General features: G+C 35.3%; 1 protein-coding gene across 13 annotated transcripts in view; it reads right to left on the bottom strand.

Annotated features, from left to right (window-relative positions):
* Positions 1-23,808, bottom strand: part of Cep295 (centrosomal protein 295) — a 70,316-nt gene that overhangs the window by 16,443 nt on the left and 30,065 nt on the right. For 8 of the 13 annotated variants that reach the window (XM_048795739.1, XM_048795737.1, XM_048795734.1 and 5 more), the window contains 9 exons: positions 15,679-15,819; positions 12,606-12,789; positions 12,020-12,187; positions 9,457-9,678; positions 6,778-6,870; positions 6,518-6,621; positions 4,896-5,033; positions 4,393-4,490; positions 678-4,125 (listed from right to left, as the gene is read on the bottom strand). In XM_048795739.1, the coding sequence (XP_048651696.1) occupies positions 678-4,125; positions 4,393-4,490; positions 4,896-5,033; positions 6,518-6,621; positions 6,778-6,870; positions 9,457-9,678; positions 12,020-12,187; positions 12,606-12,789; positions 15,679-15,819 (4,596 nt within the window). Of the gene's footprint in view, positions 1-677; positions 4,126-4,392; positions 4,491-4,895; positions 5,050-6,517; positions 6,622-6,777; positions 6,871-9,456; positions 9,679-12,019; positions 12,188-12,605; positions 12,790-15,678; positions 15,820-23,808 lie in introns of those variants that run through there. The other 5 variants (XM_048795735.1, XM_015489989.2, XM_048795742.1 and 2 more) reach the window with 4 other exon arrangements.

Here is a 23,808-nt window from a genome sequence, read left to right on the forward strand (position 1 = left end):
CCAAGTCACAAGTCCAGCTCTCCATCAGCCTAAAATCATGACAGCTTAAAAGTCAGTCAATAGGTCCCTTAAGGAAGAAGATAGAACTGATTTTGATCCATATATAAATGTCAACAAAGTGTTATACATTAAGAGTACAAGGTGTATTAATGCCTATGAAAAATTCTGCTAAACAGTTTATTTTTACAATTTTAATCTACGATGAGTTTAAAACCCACTATAACAAACGTTCAAATAAGAATCTATATTCTTTTGTGATAGTTGCATTTAAATTGGTTGAGTTTCAAACAATCTCATAATCACCACAGAAGATTGATCAATTTTTATTTTAATTTCCAATGTGTAGGGTAGGAAATTACAGCACAGTTAAGATCAAAACTTATTCTCAGTAACTAAAAACTGAGTGAGGTTTTACCCTCCATTGTTTTTTTGTTTTGTTTTGGTACCTGGGATTGAACCGGGGTGCTTAACTATTAAGCCACATACATTCCCAGCCCTTTTTACATATTTTTAATTTAGAGACAGGGTCTCACTGAGTTGCATAGGTCCTGACTAAGTTGCTGAGGCTGAACTCACGATCCTCCTGCCTTAGCCTCCTAAGCTGCTGGGATTACAGGTGTGCGCCACCACTCCTGGCTCCAGCGTTTAATTCTTAAGTATATACGTTTAAAACATACCTGCCTGCCTTTAAAGAAATCCTTCAAAGTTTCCTGATGTTTCTGGATCTGCTGCTGCAATGCTGTTTGTCTCTGTAAAAGCAATTCTTCCTGGGCTTTTTGGCTATATTGTAGAACTTCTTTTTGTAGATCCATCTGCTTCTGAAGACCCATCTTATCTTGCTGTGCTAAGACAGGCTGTGAAAGTCTAGACTGAAATCTTGGAATTGTAGAATCACTTGAAGGAGCTACGTGTCCATTTTTAGGTGAATACAATTCACAAATGCTTTCAGATTTAGCTTCTGCAAAAGGTAGTGGAATGAATGAATGCTCTAATTCCTTAGATTGAAACGAAGAAGAGAGGTCATGCTCAGCATATTCACTTTTGTTTAACTGACTTTGTTTGTTTAAAAGCAGTTCTTCCTGAGGTTTTTCATTAGAATTTACCATGCTCCTTTCTAGGTAAAACTGTGCTGTCAAATTATTTTGCTGAGGCAGAATAGGTTGTGAAAAACTCAAAAGCCTGTCTTGTGATCTTACGGTTTCAGTATCACCAATTTTGGTGGCAGAAGATTTTTGCATTCTTTCAGAGTTAGCAGCAGGCAATGTTTCCTGGGAAAGGAATGAAGAGGAACTAATTTGCTCAGATGATACCCTTTTCTCCAATTTACTTAATCTTTGCAAAAGCAGTTCTTCTTGGACTTCCTGTCCAGATCGAATGACTTTCCTTTGTGTATCTAACTGCTGCTGAAGCACCTTCATATCACCATGGTGAGGTTGGATAAAATCCTTCAAAGATACTTTTTCCTCAAATTTACGTTGTCTGGGCAACACAAACTCTTCCTGAGTTTTCTCAATAGAAGGAAAGGAAATTGTCTGTGCATTCAACTGTTCCTGAAGTGCAATCGAATTATCTTGTTGAGTTAAAACAGGTGGTGATAAACCCCAGAGCCTATCAGGCAATTTTTGCATCTCAGAATGACTTGAGGAAATTATACTATCACTGATAGTTGGACAAAGTTCTTGGGTTCTTTCAGATTCATTAGGAGATAAAGATAGCAGTAGTGAGGAAGAGGTCCCCACCTGCTCAGGGGACATCCTTCCCTTCCACCTACTCTGTTTATCTAAAAGCATTTCTTTCTGAGCTTCCTGTCTAGATTGAATGAAGGCTTCCCTCTGTGTAGCTAACTGTTCTTGAATTGCCTTCAAATTATCTCGTTGAGGCTGGATACGTTGTGATATCTTCAAAAGTCTATCCTGCAATTCTGGAATCTGTAAATGCCTGGAGGGAACTTTATTATCACTATCTGTTGAAAGAGGTTCCGGCATTGTAACAGAGTCAGCAGAGGGGAAGGAAGTAAATGAAAGTTGTTTTAATTGGGGTATGAAGGAAGACAAGCCAGTCTGGTCAGAAGATGTATTTTCTTGGGTTTTCTGGCTGAAATGAAAATCCTCTTTCTCTGTGTCTAGCCATTCTTGGTGCTCCTCCAAATTATCTTGTAGAGGTAGTATATGTTTTGAAATTCTCAAAAATCTTTCCTGAAATCTTGGGATCTTAGAATGGCTTAAGGGAACTGTACTGTCACTCTTAATTGACATAAACTCCTGTGATCTTTCAGATTCAGCTACCTGGGATACAGGTAAAGAGATACCAGTCTGTTCAGAAGAAATTTTTCTCTTCAATTCATTTTGTTCAGGTACAAATTCCTGAGTTTGTACTACTTGTCCAGCATCAAGTACTACCCTCTGTATGTGTGACTGTTCCTGGAATGTTGTCAAATTTTCTTGTCGTGGCAGGATATGGTATGGAAAACTGAGAGACTTATCCTGAAGAGCTGGGATCATCAAATCACTAAGAGGAGTTATATTCTCCTCCTCAGATAAATAAAGTTTCTGAACTCTCCTAGGCTCAGCTTTAGCAGAAACCTGCAAGTCATCTGAATGTTGAGCAACCATTGTTGAGTATGAAGAACTCACCTGCCCAGATTTATCATCCCCCAAATCCCTTTGTCTGTGGAAAAGTAAGTCCATCTGAGCATCATGTCTGGCCTGAAGAGTATCCCTCTGTGTAGTCAGCTGTTCTTGGAGCAACTTTAAACTATCATGCAGAGGTCGGAACTGTTGTAGAAAACTTGAAAACCCATCCTGAGACTCTGGGATTTCAGATTGGTTTGAGAGAAGTCCTTTTTCACTCTTGGAGAATTGCTGCTCCTGGATTTCCCCAGATTTTCTATCTGCAAAAGGTAGTGAAGAATGTATATGCTCAGTTACCTGATGTGGCAGAGAAGGAGGCTCGGCCTGTGCATAACTTATTTTTCCATCTAACTCACTTTGCTTAGGTATGAATAAGACTTCCTGGGCTTCCCGTCTAGCCTGAAGGTTATCCCTTTGAACATTCAATTGTTCTTGGAGAAGTTTAGAGTTATTTTGCTGTGATAAGATAGGTTGTGAAAAACTCAAAAGCCTATCCTGAAGGCCTGAGATCACAGGATCACTTGAGGAAAGTGTAGTAGTATACTTGGTTGGAGAAGATTCTTGGATTTTCCCTGATTCAGCTTTGGCAGAAGGCAGTGAAGTAAAAACATCTGGAGTTACCATTGGGAGGAATACAGGGCGTCCAATTTGCTCTTCCAATTCTTTTTGTTTGGACAAAAGCAATTGCTCCTGAACTTCCTGTCTTGCCTGAAGGACTTCCTTCTGTAGTTCTAATTGTTTCTGGAGAGACTTCACATTATCTTGCTGGGTTGTGATAGTCTCTGGGGATGACAAAGGTCGATCATGCATTTGGTTGATTACAGAATGACTTACAGAAACTGAACTTCTATTCACTGTTTCCTGAACTTTTCCAGATTCAACTTTAACCGGAGGAATACTAAAAGAGCCCTCAGGTAGGAATAAAGAAGTTTCAGTTAGCCTGGAAGATAAATTTTCACTGTTCTCTGATAATATTTGCTGGGAATCTAAAGTCTGAGAGGTTGTTGCCATAGATGTTTTAGATATTTTTCTAGTATCCTGCAATTCCACTGGCCTATCATGTGACAAAGCTCTTGAAAGTATGTGAGAAACTTTAGGGATCAATTCATAGTCACTCTGTTGTGTTTCAGTTTGAGAGGATTGTCTTAGATATTTTTGTGATTCTAAAGACTGCTTGGCTAAAACATCTGAAGTGCTTAATATTTCTGTTGTTTTTACCTGTCCTTGTGGAAAGTGATTTTGTCTCAGTACCTGAATATGATCTTGTTCTAATTTTGAGAACTGTATGGATTGCATAGGTTGATATTTGTTATGACTCTGTCTTTGATCCCAGTGCTCTGATACAGCAGTGTGTTTTTCAGATTTCCATGGTGGTACTGATATAATAGGATCAGAAATCAATGATGAAGCTGATGTGGATGGGTACCTTCTTTTTAATATAGTTTGATATTCAAGTAATTGTTTCCTGGCTGTTTCAACAGATTGCCTATGTAACCTACCAAAAACAAACAAACAAAAATTAATATTACTTTTTAGTTAAAAAAAAAAAAGCCCCACATTTTCAAGTGTTTTTATATTACATTTAAACAACAACAAAAAAACAGCAATCTAGGGTTGGTCATAATCATGGTGGAAAAAGAACAATATTATACTTCCCTTAGAAAAATGCTAAAGGAATTCCAATTAGATCTTCATATAAACCAAATAATAAATCCCAAAGATGGAGCTTACTGTCACATAGAAATGATACCCTAGCTAATACCTGTTTTGTTGTAAAAGCTGTTGTTGATAGTCGTGGATCATCTGCCTATGACTGTTGTCATCAGCAACCACAGTGCATGGTGCAGAAGCAGTGCCAACCTAAGAAAAGACAGAGCTACTAATTAAAAGGCAAATTCAGGAACAAACACTAAAGTATCTTATATAAACTCAAATTCTATAGTTGTAGATTTCCATATAGCTTTTTATATTCTTTTTTAATAAAAAGACTGACACTTTTATAAGAAGTAAGAAATGAAGTAATCACCATTCTGTTTCAAATCCAAAAGTTCCACATATATACGACACACAAGTCATAGTCATGTCTATGCTGGCATCCCAGAGAAACTAAAAGCAGAGAGCCATTAGGTTGGTGTACACTTTTTATATATACATTATTAAATATATAACAATTAGACATTTTACTTTTCTGAATGCTAGGACTGTTCATATTTTCAATATTGCCCCCCAATGATTTATGCAGTGACAAGATTTCTGGCATCCTACCCCAGAGTGTTGAGCTTTTTTTCTTTTTTCTTCTTCTAGCTGAGCCCTGAAGCAATCAGTTTCTAATCTTAACTTCTGTTGTTCAATTTGTTCAAGTAATTCCAACTGCTTTTGTTTCTGCTCTTCTATTTCCATTATCTAGGTAATAAAAATACTATTGGTCTATTAACAACAAACTCATATAAAAGAAAAGTTAATATGTGTTACAGTAACAAGAAATAGTTCTCATCACCAAGAATACCTATTGACCACAATTGGTGTTTTATCTGTTAGTGGCACTGTCAAAGGAAGGGTGGGAGTATAAGATGGGAAAGGAGGGAAAAAAAAAAAATGAAAAGAAGGGTAAAGCATAAGAAGGAGTAAACACATTAACTATTCTGTTTTATAGGAGTACAAGGAGAGCCTGATTGCCACTGAAGAACCTCCTCCAGAGAAGTAGCAAGCAGTGTGGTCAAATTCTATTTTACATCTTTAATTTTACATTGTTCCCAGTATAAATGACTGAAGAAATTAAATATTGAAACCCCCATAGCACTCTGATTTCTTAGGAATACCCATTAAGAGAGAAGTTATCTAGAAGCCAAAGGACTAGTCTGTTTTGTTGCCTGTCAAATGTACCACCTTGAAAAGTTCCTGATACACAAAATACTGAATGAAAAAGTGGGAAAAGGCACAGATGTATTTTTGCAAAGAGGAATGTTTCGATCTAATACTTTACTTATACCTAATCAGGCAATAGTGGCTATATAGAGTGGTGTTCCTGTCCTCGTCTTACTTTCCTTCACTTAGGATCCACTGAATTTATATTGTTGACAGTTCCATAGCACCTCTAGAACTGTATTGTCAATACACATCATTGTTTACATTTACATGAATTAAAATTAAAATTTAAAATTTAATACTTCAGCTTGCACTAGCCACTTCTAAGGACTCACAGCTCAAGGGGGCTTGTAGCTACCACATTGGACAGATGTGGAACATTTCCATCACACAAAGTCCTATTGGACAATGCTGTTCTAGAATATCTGAGAATAAATACCAACTCATAGAATTCTCACTCCCCAGCTATATTTCTGCAAAAAACTATACCTATAAACTGGCTTAGGAATAATTTAGCCTCCTTCAAGGTAATCTGTATTTAAAAAATCACTTATTAAAAGTAGAATAGAGACCAAATTTACAGTTAAGGAGGTTGAACTTAAAATTTTTCCTCTTAATACTACTTTTCAAAAGTTTTGGAGGGTTACAAAGCCCGTCTAATATATTATGACAAAGACTCATTAAATCAATAAATATTTATCAAGCACTTACTCTGTACAAAGGATTATATCAGAAATTATGTAGAATAAACTATTTTAAAGACAACAATTTCCCTTTTTAAAAACCTTATAGATTTCATAGGGAATATAAAATGTATACAAAGCACAAAATACAAAGAAGACACAGTAAGGGTCAAATGAATAGCACAAGTAAAGACAATGCATTTTATCAGTTGAGTGTGTGTATCACAAGGTAGAAAACACGACATCAAAACCAGCCAGATATTAAGACAAATTACATGGGTCAAATAAAGCTGGAGTACCTAGGAGAAGAAAAACTGTAAAAGTAATATTTTCAATTACCTGTTTCTGCCTTGCTGACATTCTAACTCTGACTGCTTCTTCTTGAGGATGAAGTAGAACTGAACTCTGAGCTAGAGTTGTGACAGATGGAACTGCACTTGTTTCTATGAGAATCCCCAAAACAAAAATAAGTTTTAAAAATTTAGAATTTTGACACTGCTATTAATACCCTTCCATTCATTTATTACATGTAATTTTACTGGGAAAAGATGTGAAGAGTTAAACAAGTTTAATCTAAATTGTGGGGAAAAAAAAAATACCTTCTTCCTTTCTGGCATCTGTTTGGCATGAAAGTGATTTGTCTTCACTACTAAGTGGTCCAGACTCAATTGTCAGTATGTCACTTCCAACAACTGTAATAGACAGTATCATTGATATTATGACTATATCATCAGGTCAAGCTTAAAGAGGGCAAACTAACACAAATCTACACTCAGATTAAGCATTCAATTTCGGTCTACCTGAACGTCTTACTTAAAGATCTGATCATCATCTTTTTTTTTGGCACTAGGGATTGAACCCAGGGATGCTCTACCACTAAGCTACATCCCCAACCCTTTTTATTTTGAGACAGGGTCTTGGTAAGTTGCTCAGGCTGCCCTCCAACTTGCAATCCTCCTGTCTCAGCCTCCCAAGTCACTGGGATTACAAGCATGTCCCACCCCACCTGGCTAAGATCCAGTCACTTTTTGATGACTATATATGTATCCACTTGTATTATTCAAAGTTAATATAACAAGACAAATGAAAGACTAAATGTAAGAAAAAGGAAAAAGTGAAGAACTGTTTGAAAAGGTATGCTGGCAAGGTTTTCAAATACAATGGAAAAACGTAAAAGGGAGCAGAATAATAAGCATGATAGCAACATTAAAAAAGAGAAGATAAAGAAATATCAGGATCTTTGATGCATTTCAAACTAGAATTTTTTATAAACTGTAAAACCAAAGCAGAGACGAAATTTAAAGCAGTGTATTTTTATCATATAAGGTAGCCAACACTCTGCATGGAGCACCCATTTACTTTCTCATTTTTTCATTAGGCATCCACACACATGCTCGAAGCTGGAGACATGGTGAATGAGAAAAGACCTCAATGAAGTTTTTCAGGTTGAGTGAGGAATTAGAAACATAATTATCACAGAAAAAATTATAAAGGTAGAAATTATGATTGGCACTGTCAGGAAAATGAGGGGCTATATAATAAAGATAATATTAAATTAATGGATCAGATATGATTTATCTGAGGAAATGGCCTTTAAGCATAAATTTGAAAGGTGAGGAAAAATCAGGCAGGTAAAGTATGTCGGGAGGTAAGAGAGCTATCCAAACAGATCAGCAGGTATAAAAGGCCCTGTGAGGATAAAAACAACTTGGCTCATTCAAGGAACTGAAAGAGACCCATGTGCCTGGGGTGTAGTCAGGCAAGTAGAGGAATGAAGCAAGGTAAGAACAGAGAAAGCCTACCCAAACAGGGCCCCCTTTGAAATAACTTTGCTATGGACTGAATATTAGGGTTCCTTTGTTTTAGATTCCAAAACCCCATTCTCTTCTATTTCTCTGGTCACTCCCCTTTAATAACTTTACAGTCTGTCCTTTCTCTAGCCATCTTCTAGATGCCAAAATCCCTCAGGTGATCTTATAAGCCCTCTTTCTCACTGAATTCTTTCATATGTCAGATATGATCAAAGGAAACCAGAATAACATTAGCTTTCTGGCTGTATCAAAGGAATTAAAATATTGCAAGTTATCAAACTGTGAAAGATTATATGAAAAACAGGTATAGGGTAAGGGAGGATATGACAGTTCGGTTTGGAACAAATTTAAGATGTTATTAGATATGTAAGGGAAGATGTCAAATAGTCAAATAAATGAGTTGAATTCAAAGGGAGGCCAAGCTCAGAAACATGCTCTCTGGATGACATTAGTATATAGATGATCAACTAAGGAGATCTGTTTTATTTTTTGATCCTGGGAATTGAGCACAGATCCTTGCACGTGCTAGGCAAGCACTCTACCACCAAGCTACATTCCCAGTCCACTTAAAACTTTTACTGAGACCAAGTTTCCCAGAATGGTCTTGAACCTGGGATTTTTCTACTTCAGCCTCCCAAGTAGGGAGTTTTGATACAGAGAAAATATTTAAGAAAGAGCTCTGGAGGTAAGGACTAGTGGTTATTTAAATGGATAAATAGTGAAGGAAATGATAAAGGAGGAACCAGTAAGAAATGAAAACCAAGAGAAGGTGGAGTGAAGAGGCCAACCGAAGGACACATTTCAAGGTTTCCTGATAGCCTGCTAGCAAAACATTTTCATACAATTTAATCACATCTCATTTGCTCATATATAATTGAAGAAGATATAGTTAGTATGATCTTTGTAATTTCTAAAAACATACTAAATCTTACTTACCTATTATCATCTTAGTTTTCAACATACTAAATAAATAGCCTATTTATTACAAAAAAAAATAATAATTCTTTAAAAGGAACCAAATCTCTGATGGGAATGTAAAAGAAAGCCACAACACATTCAAAAGTATTTAACATAGTCCTATCTTTTCATTAAGAACTACTTCTTTCAAAAGCTCTTCCTAAGGAAATAAAAAGACTTCACTAGAAATACCCCCCCCACACACACAAAATGAGAGACAGCCTAAATGTCTTAGCAAAGGGGACTGGTTAATTTTGGTTCATCAGTTACGCTGGAATTTATAAATGCAAACATAAATACATATATGTAAATAAAAAATAAGCAAAATAATACAATAAAAGTGGTCTAAGAGATTCACTAAGGTTTTCAACATTTGATTGTTGCCCTCAAGTACTGGGATTATGTTTCTTAATTTTGACCTCTAGTCTGAGTTTTCAAGTTTGAGCATAATTTTGAACAACTTAAGAAGGGTTTATGTGTTATACAAAGAAGAAATCTAGTAGAGACAACCACCTTGTTCCTGCTCAGAAGATTTTCTTTCTTCACTGGCAACTGTTCCTGATTCAATTGTTGGTGCTCTACTCTCAATTTCACTTACAGTCGTAATCATTTCACTTTCATCCTCAGACATGGATTTAATTGTCCAGAGAGATTTTTGGCTTCGAATCCTATTTAACAATTTTTTAAAAAGAATTCTTGAAGGGACCTGTTGGGTCTTCATTGCCAAGGTGACTAAAAGGAAAAACAAGAACAAAAACCCAAAGATAAAAAACAACTTATTCAGTATCTATCATATGCAGTCAAATTGTTCTATCTTTATGTTCATTTACTGCTATAATCTCTACTTAAAAGCACAACATTATTTACAATTTGCAGTAATACAACAATGCTACTTGATTTCAATCATAATTCTATAACCAAGAATGATTTTTTTCAACTTAATAAAGGTACCAGAATTCAACTATTTTCCAACAATATGCATGTAACACAAATTCTAAGCTAAGGGTATTTATTATGCTTGTTAAATGATGACAGACTGAATATCTCCTAATTAACCTGTGGGTAAGGTTAGTTTTTGAAATACATGCTGTAAGGTTCTATATACTCTGCACTACAGTATGGTCACAAACATAGGCTACAGAAGAAGACATCACTTTATAACCTTAAGAGAAAATCAATTCCTCCCAAGTTATTCTTGTTACTATCTGGGGAAACTTTCTCTTCCATCTACCTTCATAAAGAGATCCTGTTGGTTATCAAAAAACAAGGTAATAATAATTTAAACATTTGTCCACATAGACTGATAGTAAAATGCTAAAACTCAATACTAAATTAACAATTCTCTATGGAATTTGTGGTGCAAATACATATTTCTTTGGCTTAATAAGGAATAAAATTTAAGAATATCTACAAAGGTTTAAAACTAGCCAACTATATTTCTGTATGACCCACATTTAAAGAACATTTTTTTCTGAGTTATAACTTATTAACAATAAAATGCACAAAACCTAAGTGTACATACAATTTAATGAGTTTTCAGATATGTCTATGTAACACCATCCAGATCATTACATAAAACATTTCCAGAGCCTAGAAGTGTCTTCATACCCATTCCAGTCAACATGCTGTGAAAATAACCACTATTTTAACCTCAAAGCCACAGATTAGTTTTGCTTATTGTTTGTTTTTCAACTTCATAAAACATGGAAATCATATACTTAAGTAATCTTTTCTGGCTATCTTCTTTCAATTACCATCAGTCTGTGATCCATTCATTTTGAAAAATATGGATTAGTTGCTAAAATTTAAAAATAAAGATTTAATAAACAATGAAATTCCTAGATGACTTTTTTTTTTTTCTTTTAAAGAGACAGGGTCTGTGTTGCCCAGAATGGCTCTGAATTCCTGGGCTCAAGCCCCTCCTGCCTCAGTCTCCTAGCAGCTAGGACTACAGATGTATACCATAATGTCCAGTTCTCTTGCTTTTATGAAAAATGAAAGGATCTGATAACATGAAGTCAGCATCCTAAAATGGAATCTGTAGGAACTGAAGAGTGACTATCCCTTCCGAACTTCCAATTCTGACAAACTAGAGATGTAAATGATACCTCCAATGAAAATAAGTAAAAAAGCTGGATGAAATGGTAAAAATATCTTTTTAAAAAACTTGCTGATTTGGCAGAAGCCAGAAATGAAATTTAAGTGGGAACCCTAGAAAGTCAAATGAGCCCTGAAACCATCTTCCACCCAATTTATGCCAAAGCCAAAATACAGCAACCTTATACTTGTTTGAATAGCAATGTTGGCAGAGAAGAAGACAAGGATAAAGCCTACAGATCCTACCTGAAGAGTCCAATAGGAGACCTACATAAAGGGTTACATCCACAGTGTAGGGTGCAAATGACAAGAAAAGCCTCAATGGCTTTAAACAAGGGTAATACCAGGAGAGATTGGGGGCGGGGAAGAAGGCCATTTAATGAAAAGAATTTGGCCTTTAAAGAGATATGGAAGTAGAAAAAGGAAGTGTTAAACGTAACTCCCATTGGTTTGACTTCGTAACTGCAAACTGTGGTACCATTACTAACTAATATAAGAAAGGTAGGAAGATAAGATGTAGGCAAGAGATAATGATAAATTTATTGCTAGACACTGAGTTTTAAGCCAAACTAAAATAAAGTTCAGGATGTTGGAGATAAGATAAAATTCAGGAGATGAAATTTTGTGCTATTCATCACTATACATGAAATACCCAGTAGTAATTAAACAAAGGATGATTTTCTAAAATCTAAAAACAAAAGAAATCTGACTCCAGTGACTTCAGAATTGAGGATTTCACTCAATAACCTAAAGAACTCCAAAGTACCTATACATATGAATACAACAGCTTTCCTATCAGGTATATGAAGCAGATCTCTAATGAAAAATATACGAAAACATCATTTCATCTTGCCAACATTCCCATTAGTATTAGAAATTATTTGCATTTAAATTACACCAGATTTTCCTGTTGATAAATGATTCACATTTTTTTTCTGTGAAATATTGTAATAGTCAGCTCAGAAGGTGCTTTTACCGTCTATTTCACTAGGAGATATTATTTCAGCTTCTTTTCCTTGAAGGTTCTCAGTTTCACCTGCATTATCTTGTTCCATTGAAAGGTCTAGTTCTTCATCTTGGATCTGATCAGTCACAGCAGGCAAAGGCTCTGGTTCAAGGTGCAAAATCAGGTTTCCTTTCACCTCTTTAAAGAAAAATAGACACATGCTTCCATTCCAACATGATTAAAAAGAATTTGGACATAAAATTTTACCTTATTTATTTAGGTATGAGGGATTGAACCCAGGGGTACTTAATCACATTCCCAGCCCTTTTTATATTGTATTTTGAGACAGGGTCTCAGCTGTTTAGAGCCTCCCTAAGTTGCTGAGGCTGGCTTTGAACTCTTGATCCTCCTGCCTCAGACTCTTTGAGTTGCTGGGATTACAGCATGAACTACTGCACCTGGATGATCATAAAATTTTAAAGGCCATCATAGTTTTTTAATCTAAAATATGAAGTCCTCTTTCAAACTGAGAACATTTCCAAACAAAAACTGCTTTATCATCACAAATATTATTTTTGCACCAAAACATTTAAAAGCACTGCTGAAAATATCTTACTCCTGTCTGCATTGTACATATCTTCAAAGGCGAATTCCAGCTCTCTCTGCCAGTCTTCTTTCATTTCATTGCGCTTGTATGGAAGTTCAACTAGTTGTGGTGGCATCTGTGCTACAGTCTGTCTCCTACGTGCCAGGTCCTCTTGTTGTAGCTGTTTGAGTTCTTTCATTAATTTCTCTTGATTCTTTAAGAATGAGGATTAAAACAGCTGAGTCAAACTTTAGATAGTTACATTAACAGTGAGAGGAAAGTGAGAAAACTGGGAGAAAGAGGGCCTGGGGGTCTATCCTCTCCCCTACTATTTAACAAATATTTGCTGAATGTCAGTTACTATGAAAAATGCTAGGGGGAAAAAAAAACTCAACCTTTGCTTGGTAGTGAGACAACAAACAACTAGCATTATGTTAATACTATGAGAAGGTGGTACTGGTTAGGTCATAAAGTTTCTGCCAGTTACAGTTCTCCCTTCTGGGGGAAGTCATGAAGTTATTTCTATTTAATTTGTCACAACTCCTGCAATGTACTATGGTCCAATTCTCAATATACCTGTCTCAAGGAAGCACTAAGATCCAGAGTTACTGTGGAATGTGGCTTCTTACTCCACATGCTTATCATTTCTCATGATTAAAGGAGTCTGCATGTATCTAAGGGGTGTGGCTAATATTAAAGTTTAAGTACAGCATTTTAGTGAGGTTATCTAACTGGAATACTGGTGGTATCAGGTAAAGAGGAAAGAGAATGAAGACAGAACTCTCAGTCCTTGGGATGAGAACTTAGATAAAAGTGGGTAAAGGAGAAGTACAAGTAAGAGGACACAACTGCAGCACACAGGTGTGGAGATGAAGGCAGGGAGTATTCAGGAATAGTGAACAGCTCACTATAGCTAAAGGCATGGAGAGCAAGGGCGAGTAAAGGCAAAAAGATTAAACTGAGAGGCAGACAGAGGCCAAATACTAGTTCCCACAGACTCCAGCAGGAAGTAAGGCCCCAGAATACAACAGAGTTTGCAGCAAAAAGGGTCAGACAGGGAAAAGGATATCTCTTATTAGCAGTGACATTACACAGCTTTAACCATTCGTATGAAAGAAACATGTTTACAATAGGTAGAGAAGGCCTGCTGCTTAGGTGGTTGTCCAGTGATGATATATACATATTCCTTATTCTTTTGAAAGTTTTAAATATTATGTCATTTGGAGATGACTTTTTTTTTTCTTTTTGCTAAATCTGAAAAGTAATCAAATTATTAACAAATTCTCTTCATTTATGATTCAAATCATCTCACTAATTCAAAACTTTTTTAGGGATTGGCTAGCTTCACTTAGCATAATCTGCTCTAATGCCATCCATTTCCCTGCAAATTCTATGATTTTGTCATTTTTTAATGCAGAGTAATACTCCATTGTGTATAAATGCCACAAGCTAGCCAATCCCTAAAAAACAAATGCCAAATGTGTTCTTTGATATAAGGAGAGTAACTAAGAACAGAGTAGGGATGAAGAGCATGAGAAGAAGATTAACATTAAACAGGGATGAGAGGTGGGAGGGAAAGGGAGAGAGAAGGGAAATTGCATGGAAATGGAAGGAGACTCTCAGGGTTATACAAAATTACATACAAGAGGAAGTGAGGGGAAAGGGAAAAAAAATTACAAGGGGGGAGAAATGAATTACAGCAGAGGGGGTAGAGAGAGAAGAGGGGAGGGGAGGGGAGGGGGGATAGTAGAGGATAGGAAAGGCAGCAGAATACAACAGACACTAGTATGGCAATATGTAAATCAATGGATGTGTAACTGATGTGATTCTGCAATCTGTATATGGGGTAAAAATGGGAGTTCATAACCCACTTGACTCAAAGTGTGAAATATGATATATCAAGAACTATGTAATGTTTTGAACAACCAACAATAAAAATTAAAAAAAAAAACTTTTTGATTAAGTGTAATATTCTGGCTCCTTGAAATCTTTACATTATTCTTCTTATATTAATTTATAATGACAATTACCATGATCACTAACATTTACTGTGAGCTTATGAAATTCCATGCACATTTCTAAGGGCTTTACTAAACTCATTTAATCCTCATTACAGAGATGATGACACAGAGCTCAGAGAGATTAAGTAACTTGCCTGAGATCAAACAGTCAAGGAGTAAAGAAGAGAGGTAAATTCAGGCAAACTTATTGTGGGGTCCACTTTCCGAACCACTAAACACTATTGCTCTTATTGAAGAATGTGTTTAATTTATGATTGCTTTTCGTGCTTTTTTCTATAGATTTAAGCCTTAGAAGTATAATAATAATAATTTAGACATTAAGTTATTTTCGTCATAATACACTTTCAGTTGGCAAAAGTCTAAAATTTAAGGTAAAAGATCATAATTTAGTCCAAACCATACAAATAAAACTTTCATAAGATAAGTGTTTAATTTCTACATAAGTGCTTTTAAAAATTCATCCCCAAGGTGGGTATTTAAAATATCCAAACTCAGTAGTCAAATTCAAGAAATAAAATGAGGCTTTTAACAGGACAATTTTTATACTATTTCAGAAATAAGCACTAACTGAACAATAAGTATGACAGAAGAGAAGCTAAAATGATACTATTTCGCAGGTCTACAACAGTCACTTTTTCAAAACTTCTTCAGAGCAAGGACCATGACTTTACCTTTCAATCAATACTATGCAACGTCAGTAAGTGCTTAGCTCAATAAATATTTAATGAATTGAATCCTCAATAAAGCACAAATGCAATTCAAATTATTAAATTAGGAAAATGATTAATTTCTTCTCAGGCTATTTCTGGACTGAACTTAAAAGTAAATTATAAGTAAAATATTTACAGCAATACGATGAAAGTGATAATAGCCTACTCCAACCTGATGTCAAAGTAGGATGGCAAAGGAGGTTAGGAAACAAATCACATGAATCAGAACTATATTTAACACCTTCACACCCCTTACTTTAAGCTCATTCACTAATCAGTTCTGCAATGCTATTATAAGCCTATCAGTAGTAGTAGTACCATTAGTAGTAGCAGTAGTAGTAGTAATTATTACAGGTACAATTTAATTCTTACTTGGGCCAAATGGATCTTTTTCATGGCTTGGAAACCCCGTACATGTGCCTTTTCAAACTGCTCCATTCTCTCTTGTGCTGCCTGCTTTTGCAGTTCTTCCAATCGTTTAGCTTCTTTTTCAGCGGCCAAGTGAGCATCTGGCTAGCAGTCAATCAGTAACATTTTAGACTGATCTTAGATAATTTTTTATAAAAGTGTGAAACAAAATAATTTAAGAGCAAAAAATTTATAATCATGTTTTTTACTTACATAAAATTACACTGTTAAGAAGAGCTGTTTTTAAATGCCCACAAGAATCAATAGCATGTATTTAGTGTTTATTTATCCAAGCACATTTTTTCCATCATATTTATTTATTTTTTGGTAGCACTGGGGATTGAACCCAGGGCCTTGTGCATGCGAGGCAAGCACGTTACCAACTGAGCTATATCCCCAGCCCATCATTTTTAAGTTAAAAAATTACATTAAAATGACAATGTTGAAAGGTCTCACAAATATGATAAAGAAACCAAATGACAAACATCCAAAGTCATGTAAGTAATATAAAGAAAGGGATTTGTCTGGGTTTTTTTTTTCTTTTTTTTTTAGCAAACATCTGCTACTTAGCTTTGGTCTAGGAACAACTAAAATACTAACTTTAATATAAATTCTGGCTTCCTAGATCTAATGTATAGCAATTATTATGCCATTGTATAGCCAATCACCATCTCATTAACATAACAATAGTAATATAACCTGGATTTACTTGTATTATCTGAAAACCATGATCAATATATGTAATCATTTTAAATGTACCAGGTCAAAGGAGGAATTGAACCCAGGGCACTGAACTATATCCCCAGTCCTTTTCTAATTTCTTATATGGAGACAGGGTCTTGCTAAGTTGCTCAGGCTGCCCTAAAACTTGTGATCCTCCTGCCTCAGTCTCCCGTTTTCTGGAATTACAGGTGTGAACCAACATGCCTGCTAGCTCAGGGCTAACATCTTTATATGTTTTATATGTTGAAATTCTATCAGTAAATCAAAACAATAACAAACTTTATATGTATAACTAAAAACTCTCATATAGTGGGAAAAACAGATTAAAAAAACTGATGACTAGTAAGAAAGAATATACTGGACAAACAAGTTTAATAAAAATATCTTTCACCTTTGAGTAAATATTTATGCAAACCTAAATAATACGAGGCAGAACAAAAACGAATAAAAAGTATAATCTCCATAGAATTATTTAGTGTAATAACATGCAAAACACTGAACAAAAATAACCTTTGAGAACATATTATTCCTTTGAGGTCAGGAAATTTTCAAGAAAAAAATTGCTTAGGAATTCTTCAGACTCTTGAGAATGAATTAAAAGCAGAATGTCAATTTTGGTAAACCAAAATTTTAAGAACGGAAAACCTTACAAATAGCATATAACATGAACAATAAATATACCTGATCTAAAGAGAAAATAACTAGGGAGGCTAGTTATAGCATTCCTTGGTATATATCCTAAAGAATTAAAGTCAGCATACTCTAGCAACACAGGCACAGACATGTTTATAGCAACAGAATTCACAATAGCCAAATTATGGGAACCAGTCTAGGTGTCTGTCAATGAATGAATGGATTCAGAAAATGTGGCATACAGAATGGAGTTTTATTCACCAATTAAATGAAATTATGTAATCTACAGGAAAATGGTGGAACTTGAGAGCTTTATAACAAGCAAGCAAATAAGCCAAACTCAGAAGGTCATGGGTCATGTTTTCTCTCATATGTAGAAGTTGGAGAAAAAAGGAAAAAAAAAAAAATGGGTGGGGGGGACTCTCAAGAAAATAGAGACTAGCAGAGTTGAAGGGGACCAGGGGGAGAAAGGAGAGGGAAAGGGGAGATCCTGGGAAATGAAATTAACCAAATTATGTTATGTACATGTTTAAACATGTCACAATGAATCCCACTATTACATATAATTATAATGCAACAATAATTTTTTTTTTTTTAATTAAGGAGGTTGTGGGTCTAGGTTAGTGGTAGAATTCTTGCCTACCATGCACAAAGCCCTAGGTTCAAACCCCAGCACCGAAAAAAATAAAATTTATGATCCCCAAACAATTTCTGTTCTTAGTCACCAAATTTCAAAACGAGGCTTTACAAGAATACTTTAGGAAGAAAGACCCCTATAGAAAATTTAAACAAAAATCTGAATTATTGTTAGATTTCATTTTTAGTGGATGCAGGTGAAAAATGTGAAATTTGCTAAACTATGAAAACCACTCAAAAAGATATTTCTGAAAAATTTTTTCATGAGTTATAATCTGTAGTGCAAAAAAAAAAAAAAGCAAAGCAGTTTAATAAATACATTTTTCATCTTGTCCATCAGTTATTTGGATAGAAGTCTTTTTAAGTATGATAGCATGGCAAACTATCATACTTAAATCTGATAAATTAAATACGATATTGTACTTAAACACAGAAAACAGCCGTTTCTGCTTCATTTCTCCACAGACATTTCTGTGTCACAGAAAACAAAATAATGGATGAGGCTAGAAAAGTACTTTTGGACTCATATTTTGAAAAAGTGTACACAATTTTCATTGACAAAAGAGAGAAATACAAAGGCCAACATATTATATTTTGTTAATTGGTGTGTACTGAAAATGAATAAGTAAACATAACAGAGAATTACTGACTTGAAGTAGGAGCATGGCAGGCTAATGTCATTATTCTTTTCCAGCAAAAGACAAATTTAATGATACGAAGGTTTGGAACTGCTGTTTCAGAATATCAAAAAAATTCCACAATATCAACTCTTATAAGTTAAAAAGGCATACTGAACAAACAAAAGCAGTTTATTTATAAAAAAAAACTCCAGAAGAAAAATACTCAAACATCTATGACAATAATACACAAATTTTTTATTATACTTGCTGTTAAGATCAGAACATTCTATTCCAGAGCAGATGCTAAATTATTATACATGTGAGGTAAAGATGAAAATTCAGAGATGATTTTATCTTGAAAGCAAAGCTCATTGCTTGTTGTTACTTTTTAAATCCAAGATTTAAGAACAGATTTTTACCTAAGTGAGGGAGTAAAGCAGCAATAAAATATCAGAATAAAAACTGTAAAATCATCAATCTATTCTGAAAATATTCAGAGAGCATCTTCTTTAATCAGTACAAAATGCTCTGGCTGGGGTACTACTGTTATGAAACTCTTTTAACTTCTGGTCCAATCTTTAAAAAGTCCAGAAATTGAAGAGGAAAGAGGTCTAGCTAATATCAAAAAGGCAAGCTTAATGACTTAATCTAACATTATCACTTATGTTGATGAAGACAGGATAAAAATCTTTCTTCATCAATCTCAACTAAAAGGAAACATCTATTTAAAACTGCAAAAATGCAGTATAGAAACAAAGAGGGCAAGTTAGCAACAGACTAGTTATTACACCTGTATTATAATGACATTGAAAACATAATTATATTTTGTATAATTTTTAAATAAATCTCAATTCTCAGGGGTTCATTCTATGATGATGATATGCATGCTAGGTATTAACTGAGCATGGTTAACACTTGCTATTAAGCAGTCAACCAAAATGTACATTTGTTGCATTTTAAACTCCACACAAATACTCTACTGATACCTTATTTTCCTAGTGACCAAAAGTATTCAGCAGAAATATTAAAATCCACTATTACAAAGAATTAATAATTATAATAATAACAATATATCATTTATCACTCTTAAGATTGGCAGCTATTTTTAAACCATAGTATTCTATGCAGGCAATGGTATGGTAAGACAACCATTTTCATATTACTGATATTTTTAAAAAAGACAATTTACTATCAAAAGTTCTTCATGATTATGTAACAAGAACATGGCAAGTAAGCTTCAGAGGACATACAGGGTATGACCATTTCCCTTTTGGAAACTGTATAACCACAAAATAATGTGGAGAGGCAAGATGGTGGAGATGAGCTAAGCAGCAGTTCCAGATTTCCTCACAGCACAAATGGGAGGCACAGAAGGAAAAGCAAAATTAAGAGAATTTTACCATAGGTATATACCTGAACTTGAGGAACATCAGTGATCAACTTCAATAACTTTTATTCTTATAAGGTTGATTATATTGAGGCCTTGGCCAGAAGCAACTATAGCAAATAGGCTCAGAGGCATTGTTTAAAGCTGGGCTGATATTGGGATCAGCAGAAATCACACAGTGAATTAAAATACCATTTTCTGGATATTCACCCAATACAGGGATCTTAAGAAGTTCAAAAAGTAGTCCTTCACTTAAAAAAGGAGTCATAACCATACTGATAATGTGTAGACATACAAACAATATGAAAATAAAAGGGAACAAAACACCCCAAACAACCCAAATGCCTCAATAACAGACTTTATTGACACCACAATGGAAGAAATGTCAAAAGGAATTTAGAAAAGTTCATAGTTAAGCTGTACTATTAGGTAAAAGATGATTTGGGAGTGAAATCAAGAAAAATACAAGAAGTGAAAGATCACTTCACTAAGGAAATAGAGATTCTGAAAAACAACCAATCAGAAATCCTTAAGATGAAGGAATCAATAAACCAAATTAAAAATTCAATGAAAAGCATCACAAATAGACTAGACCACTCTGAAGATAGATTTTCAGACCTTGAAAACAAAGTATATAATCTAGAAAATAAAACTGACCACAGAGAAAAGATGTTAAGAGACCATGAACAGGGCTGGGGATGTGGCTCAAGCGGTAGCGCGCTCCCCTGGCATGCGTGCGGCCTGGGTTTGATCCTCAGCACCACATACAAACAATGATGTTGTGTCCACCAAAAACTGAAAAATAAATATTAAAAAATTCTCTCTCTCTCTCTTTAAAAAAAAAAAAGAGACCATGAACAGAATAATCAAAAATATGGGATAATATTAAAAGATCAAATTTAAGATTCGTCAGGATAGATGAGGGCTTTGAAATACAAACTGAAAGAACACAATAATATCAGGAAATTTCCCAAACCTTAAGAATGCAATGAAAATTCAAATGAAGGAGGCACAGGACTCCAAATATACAAAATTACATCAGATCTGCTCCAAGGCACATTATGATGAAAATACCTAACATACAAAATAAGGATAGAATTTTAAAATTCCTAGATAAAAAAGACTGGCACATTTAGAGGGAAACCAATCCAGATTTCAACTAATTTCTCAACCTAGACCCTAAAAGCAAGATGGTCTTGGAATAATATACCAAGCTCTGAAAGAATATGGACACCAACCAAGAATACTACACCCAGCAAAAGTAAGCTTTAGAATTGAAGATGAAATAAAAACCTTCCATGATAAACAAAAGCTAAAAGAATTTACAACTAAAAAGCCTACACTACAAAACATACTCAATAAACTAGTCCATGAAGAAGCAATCAAAAATAAACGTGAAAAGCAGAACAGAGAAGAAATATACTAGGAGAACAGTCAAGTAAAGGAGAATCAAATTCAATTTAAGCACTACAAATAAACCAAAATGACAGGAAATAAAAACCATAACTCAATAATAACACTGAATGTAAACGGTCTGAACTCTTCAACTAAGACATAGGTTGGCAGTTTGGATTTAAAAAAAAAAAAGAAAGAAAGAAAAAGAAAAACCAACAATAAGCTGTCTCCAAAGGGACTCACCTCAAAGGCAAAGACATCCACATACTGAAAGTGAAAGATGGAGGAAAAAACATACCATTCACATTGATCTTGTAAACAAGCAGGGTCACTATTCTCATATCAGATAAAGTGGACTTCAAGACAAAATTAATCAGAAGAAACAAAGAAGGTCATTTCATTCTGCTTAAGGGAATCACACAATACATAATGATTGTAAATACTTATGCCCCAAACAACAGAGCTTCTACATATAACAAACAAATCCTTCTAAATGTTAAAAATCAAATAGACCACAACACAATAATACTGGGTGACTTCAACACACCTATGTCATCACTGGATTGATCATCCAAACTAAATAAAGATGCTACAAAACTAAAATTTTTACAATGAATTTTAACAGACATATATAGAATATTTTATCCATCAATGACTGAATACACCTTCTTCTCAGCAGCTCATGGATTCTTCTCTTAAATAGACCATATTGAGGCCACAAAGCAACTCTCAGCAAATACAAAAAAATAGAGATGATTCCCTGCATTCTATCAGATCATTATGGAATGAAATTAGAAATCAATAATAAGATAAAAAGTAGAAATCACACTAACATGTGGATACTAAAATAGTACACTTTTGAATGATGAATAGATAGTAGAAGAAATCAGGAGAAAAATAAACTAAATGAGAATAATGATACAACATATCAAAATGTCTAGGACACTATAAAAGCAGTTCTAAGAGGAAAGTTCATAGCACTAAGTTCATACATTAAAATAGAAAGATATCAAACAAACAATCTAACATTACATTTCAAGGCTCTAGAGAAAGAACAAATGAACACCAAAATTAGCAGATGAGAAATAATAAAAATCAGAGCTAGGGGCTAGGCTCACGTGGTAGAGCGTTCACCTAGCACATGTGAGACAGTAGGTTTGATCCTCAGCACCATACAGAAACAAAATAAAGATAAAAAAAAAAAATCAGAGCTAAAAATCAAGGAAATTGAGATTGAAAAAAACAAAACTCAAAATATCAATAAAACAAAAGATGGTTTTTGGAAAGAGTAAACAAAACAGATAAACCCTTAGCTAAGCTAACCAAAAGAAAAACTGAAAAACTCAGTTATTAAAATCCATGATGAAATGGAAATATCACCATAGACACTACTGAAATCTATAGGATTATTAGAAACTATTTTGAAAAAATTTATACTCCAACAAGCTACAAAATCTTGAAGACACTGACAAATTCCTAGAGACATCTGACCCACCCAAATCAAACCTAGAGAATGCAGACAATTCAAACAGATCAATTTCAGGTAATGAAACTGAAGAAGCATCAAAAGACTACCAACAAAGGAAAACCCAGGACTAGATGGATTCTCAGCTGAATTCTACTAGACCTTTAAAGAAGAACTATTAGCAATCCTCCTCAAATTATTCCATGAAATAGAAAAGGAGGGAATTCTTCCAAACTCATTCTATAAAGCCAATATCACCCTGATGCCAAAATAGACAAAGCCACACCAAAGAAAGAAAGCTTTACATCAATACTCTTGATGAACACAGATGCAAAAATTCTTAATACTGGCAAATTGCATACAAAAACACATAAAAAGATAGAGCACCATGATCAAGTGGGGTTCATCCAAGGGGTGCAAGATTGGCTCAACATACAAAAATCAATAACTGGGGGAGAAGGAAGATGGCAGCGAGGGGAGTGCATTGCCCCCGTGTGCTGCTTCACTGTGTGGGAGTATGACAAGTCAGGACGGCTAAAGGATATCTTGTTAGGAATTTCCAGCAATAGTGGGGTGCTCCGGAACCTGGAGGAAGGATTTCCATCGCACGAGGATCGGCTACGGGGACTCAAACGCGAGAGGTTTGTCGCACGGAGGGTAACACTGCTTATTCAGCAAATCGCCCCGCGGCTAGAGTCTGCAGCGAGCGCTGGGAAACGAGGAGATAGCGACGCAGGGATACAGCGCTGCAGTTTCTGCCAGCCGTGCAAGCACCGTACTCAGGGCTGAATTCTGGGTTCGAGACGGGGGAAGGAAGCGGTCCATCTCGGTTCTCCACACCGGTCAGACCACAGAGGAGGCCAGCAGCCACCATGTTGGAAAGCTGACGTCACCATACCTGTTTTCGACTGACGGCAGCTCATTCAGCCATAGAACAAGTAATTTCAGGCTGCAATTCGCCTGCGGCTTGCAGACAAATTGCTAGGGTTCAGTGCCTGGGTGCTTCTTAGAACCTGATCTTATCGGAGCGAACACCGAGCACGGGGCGGCCGAGTTCCGGCTCCCGGAACCGTCCCGGAAACGCCCTGGCCCAGGGCCGCAGAGCCTGCGGAGGCTGCTTCTTGGACCCTGCTCCTATCAGAGCATACACCAAGCACTAAGCGGCCGAATTCCGGCTCCCGGAACTGAGCCTGCGGGGACTGCTTCTTGGAGCATACACTTATAGGAGCTTACAC

This window comes from Marmota marmota, unplaced genomic scaffold (assembly GCF_001458135.2).
Source record: "Marmota marmota marmota unplaced genomic scaffold, marMar, whole genome shotgun sequence".
Taxonomy (NCBI): Eukaryota; Metazoa; Chordata; class Mammalia; order Rodentia; family Sciuridae; genus Marmota; species Marmota marmota.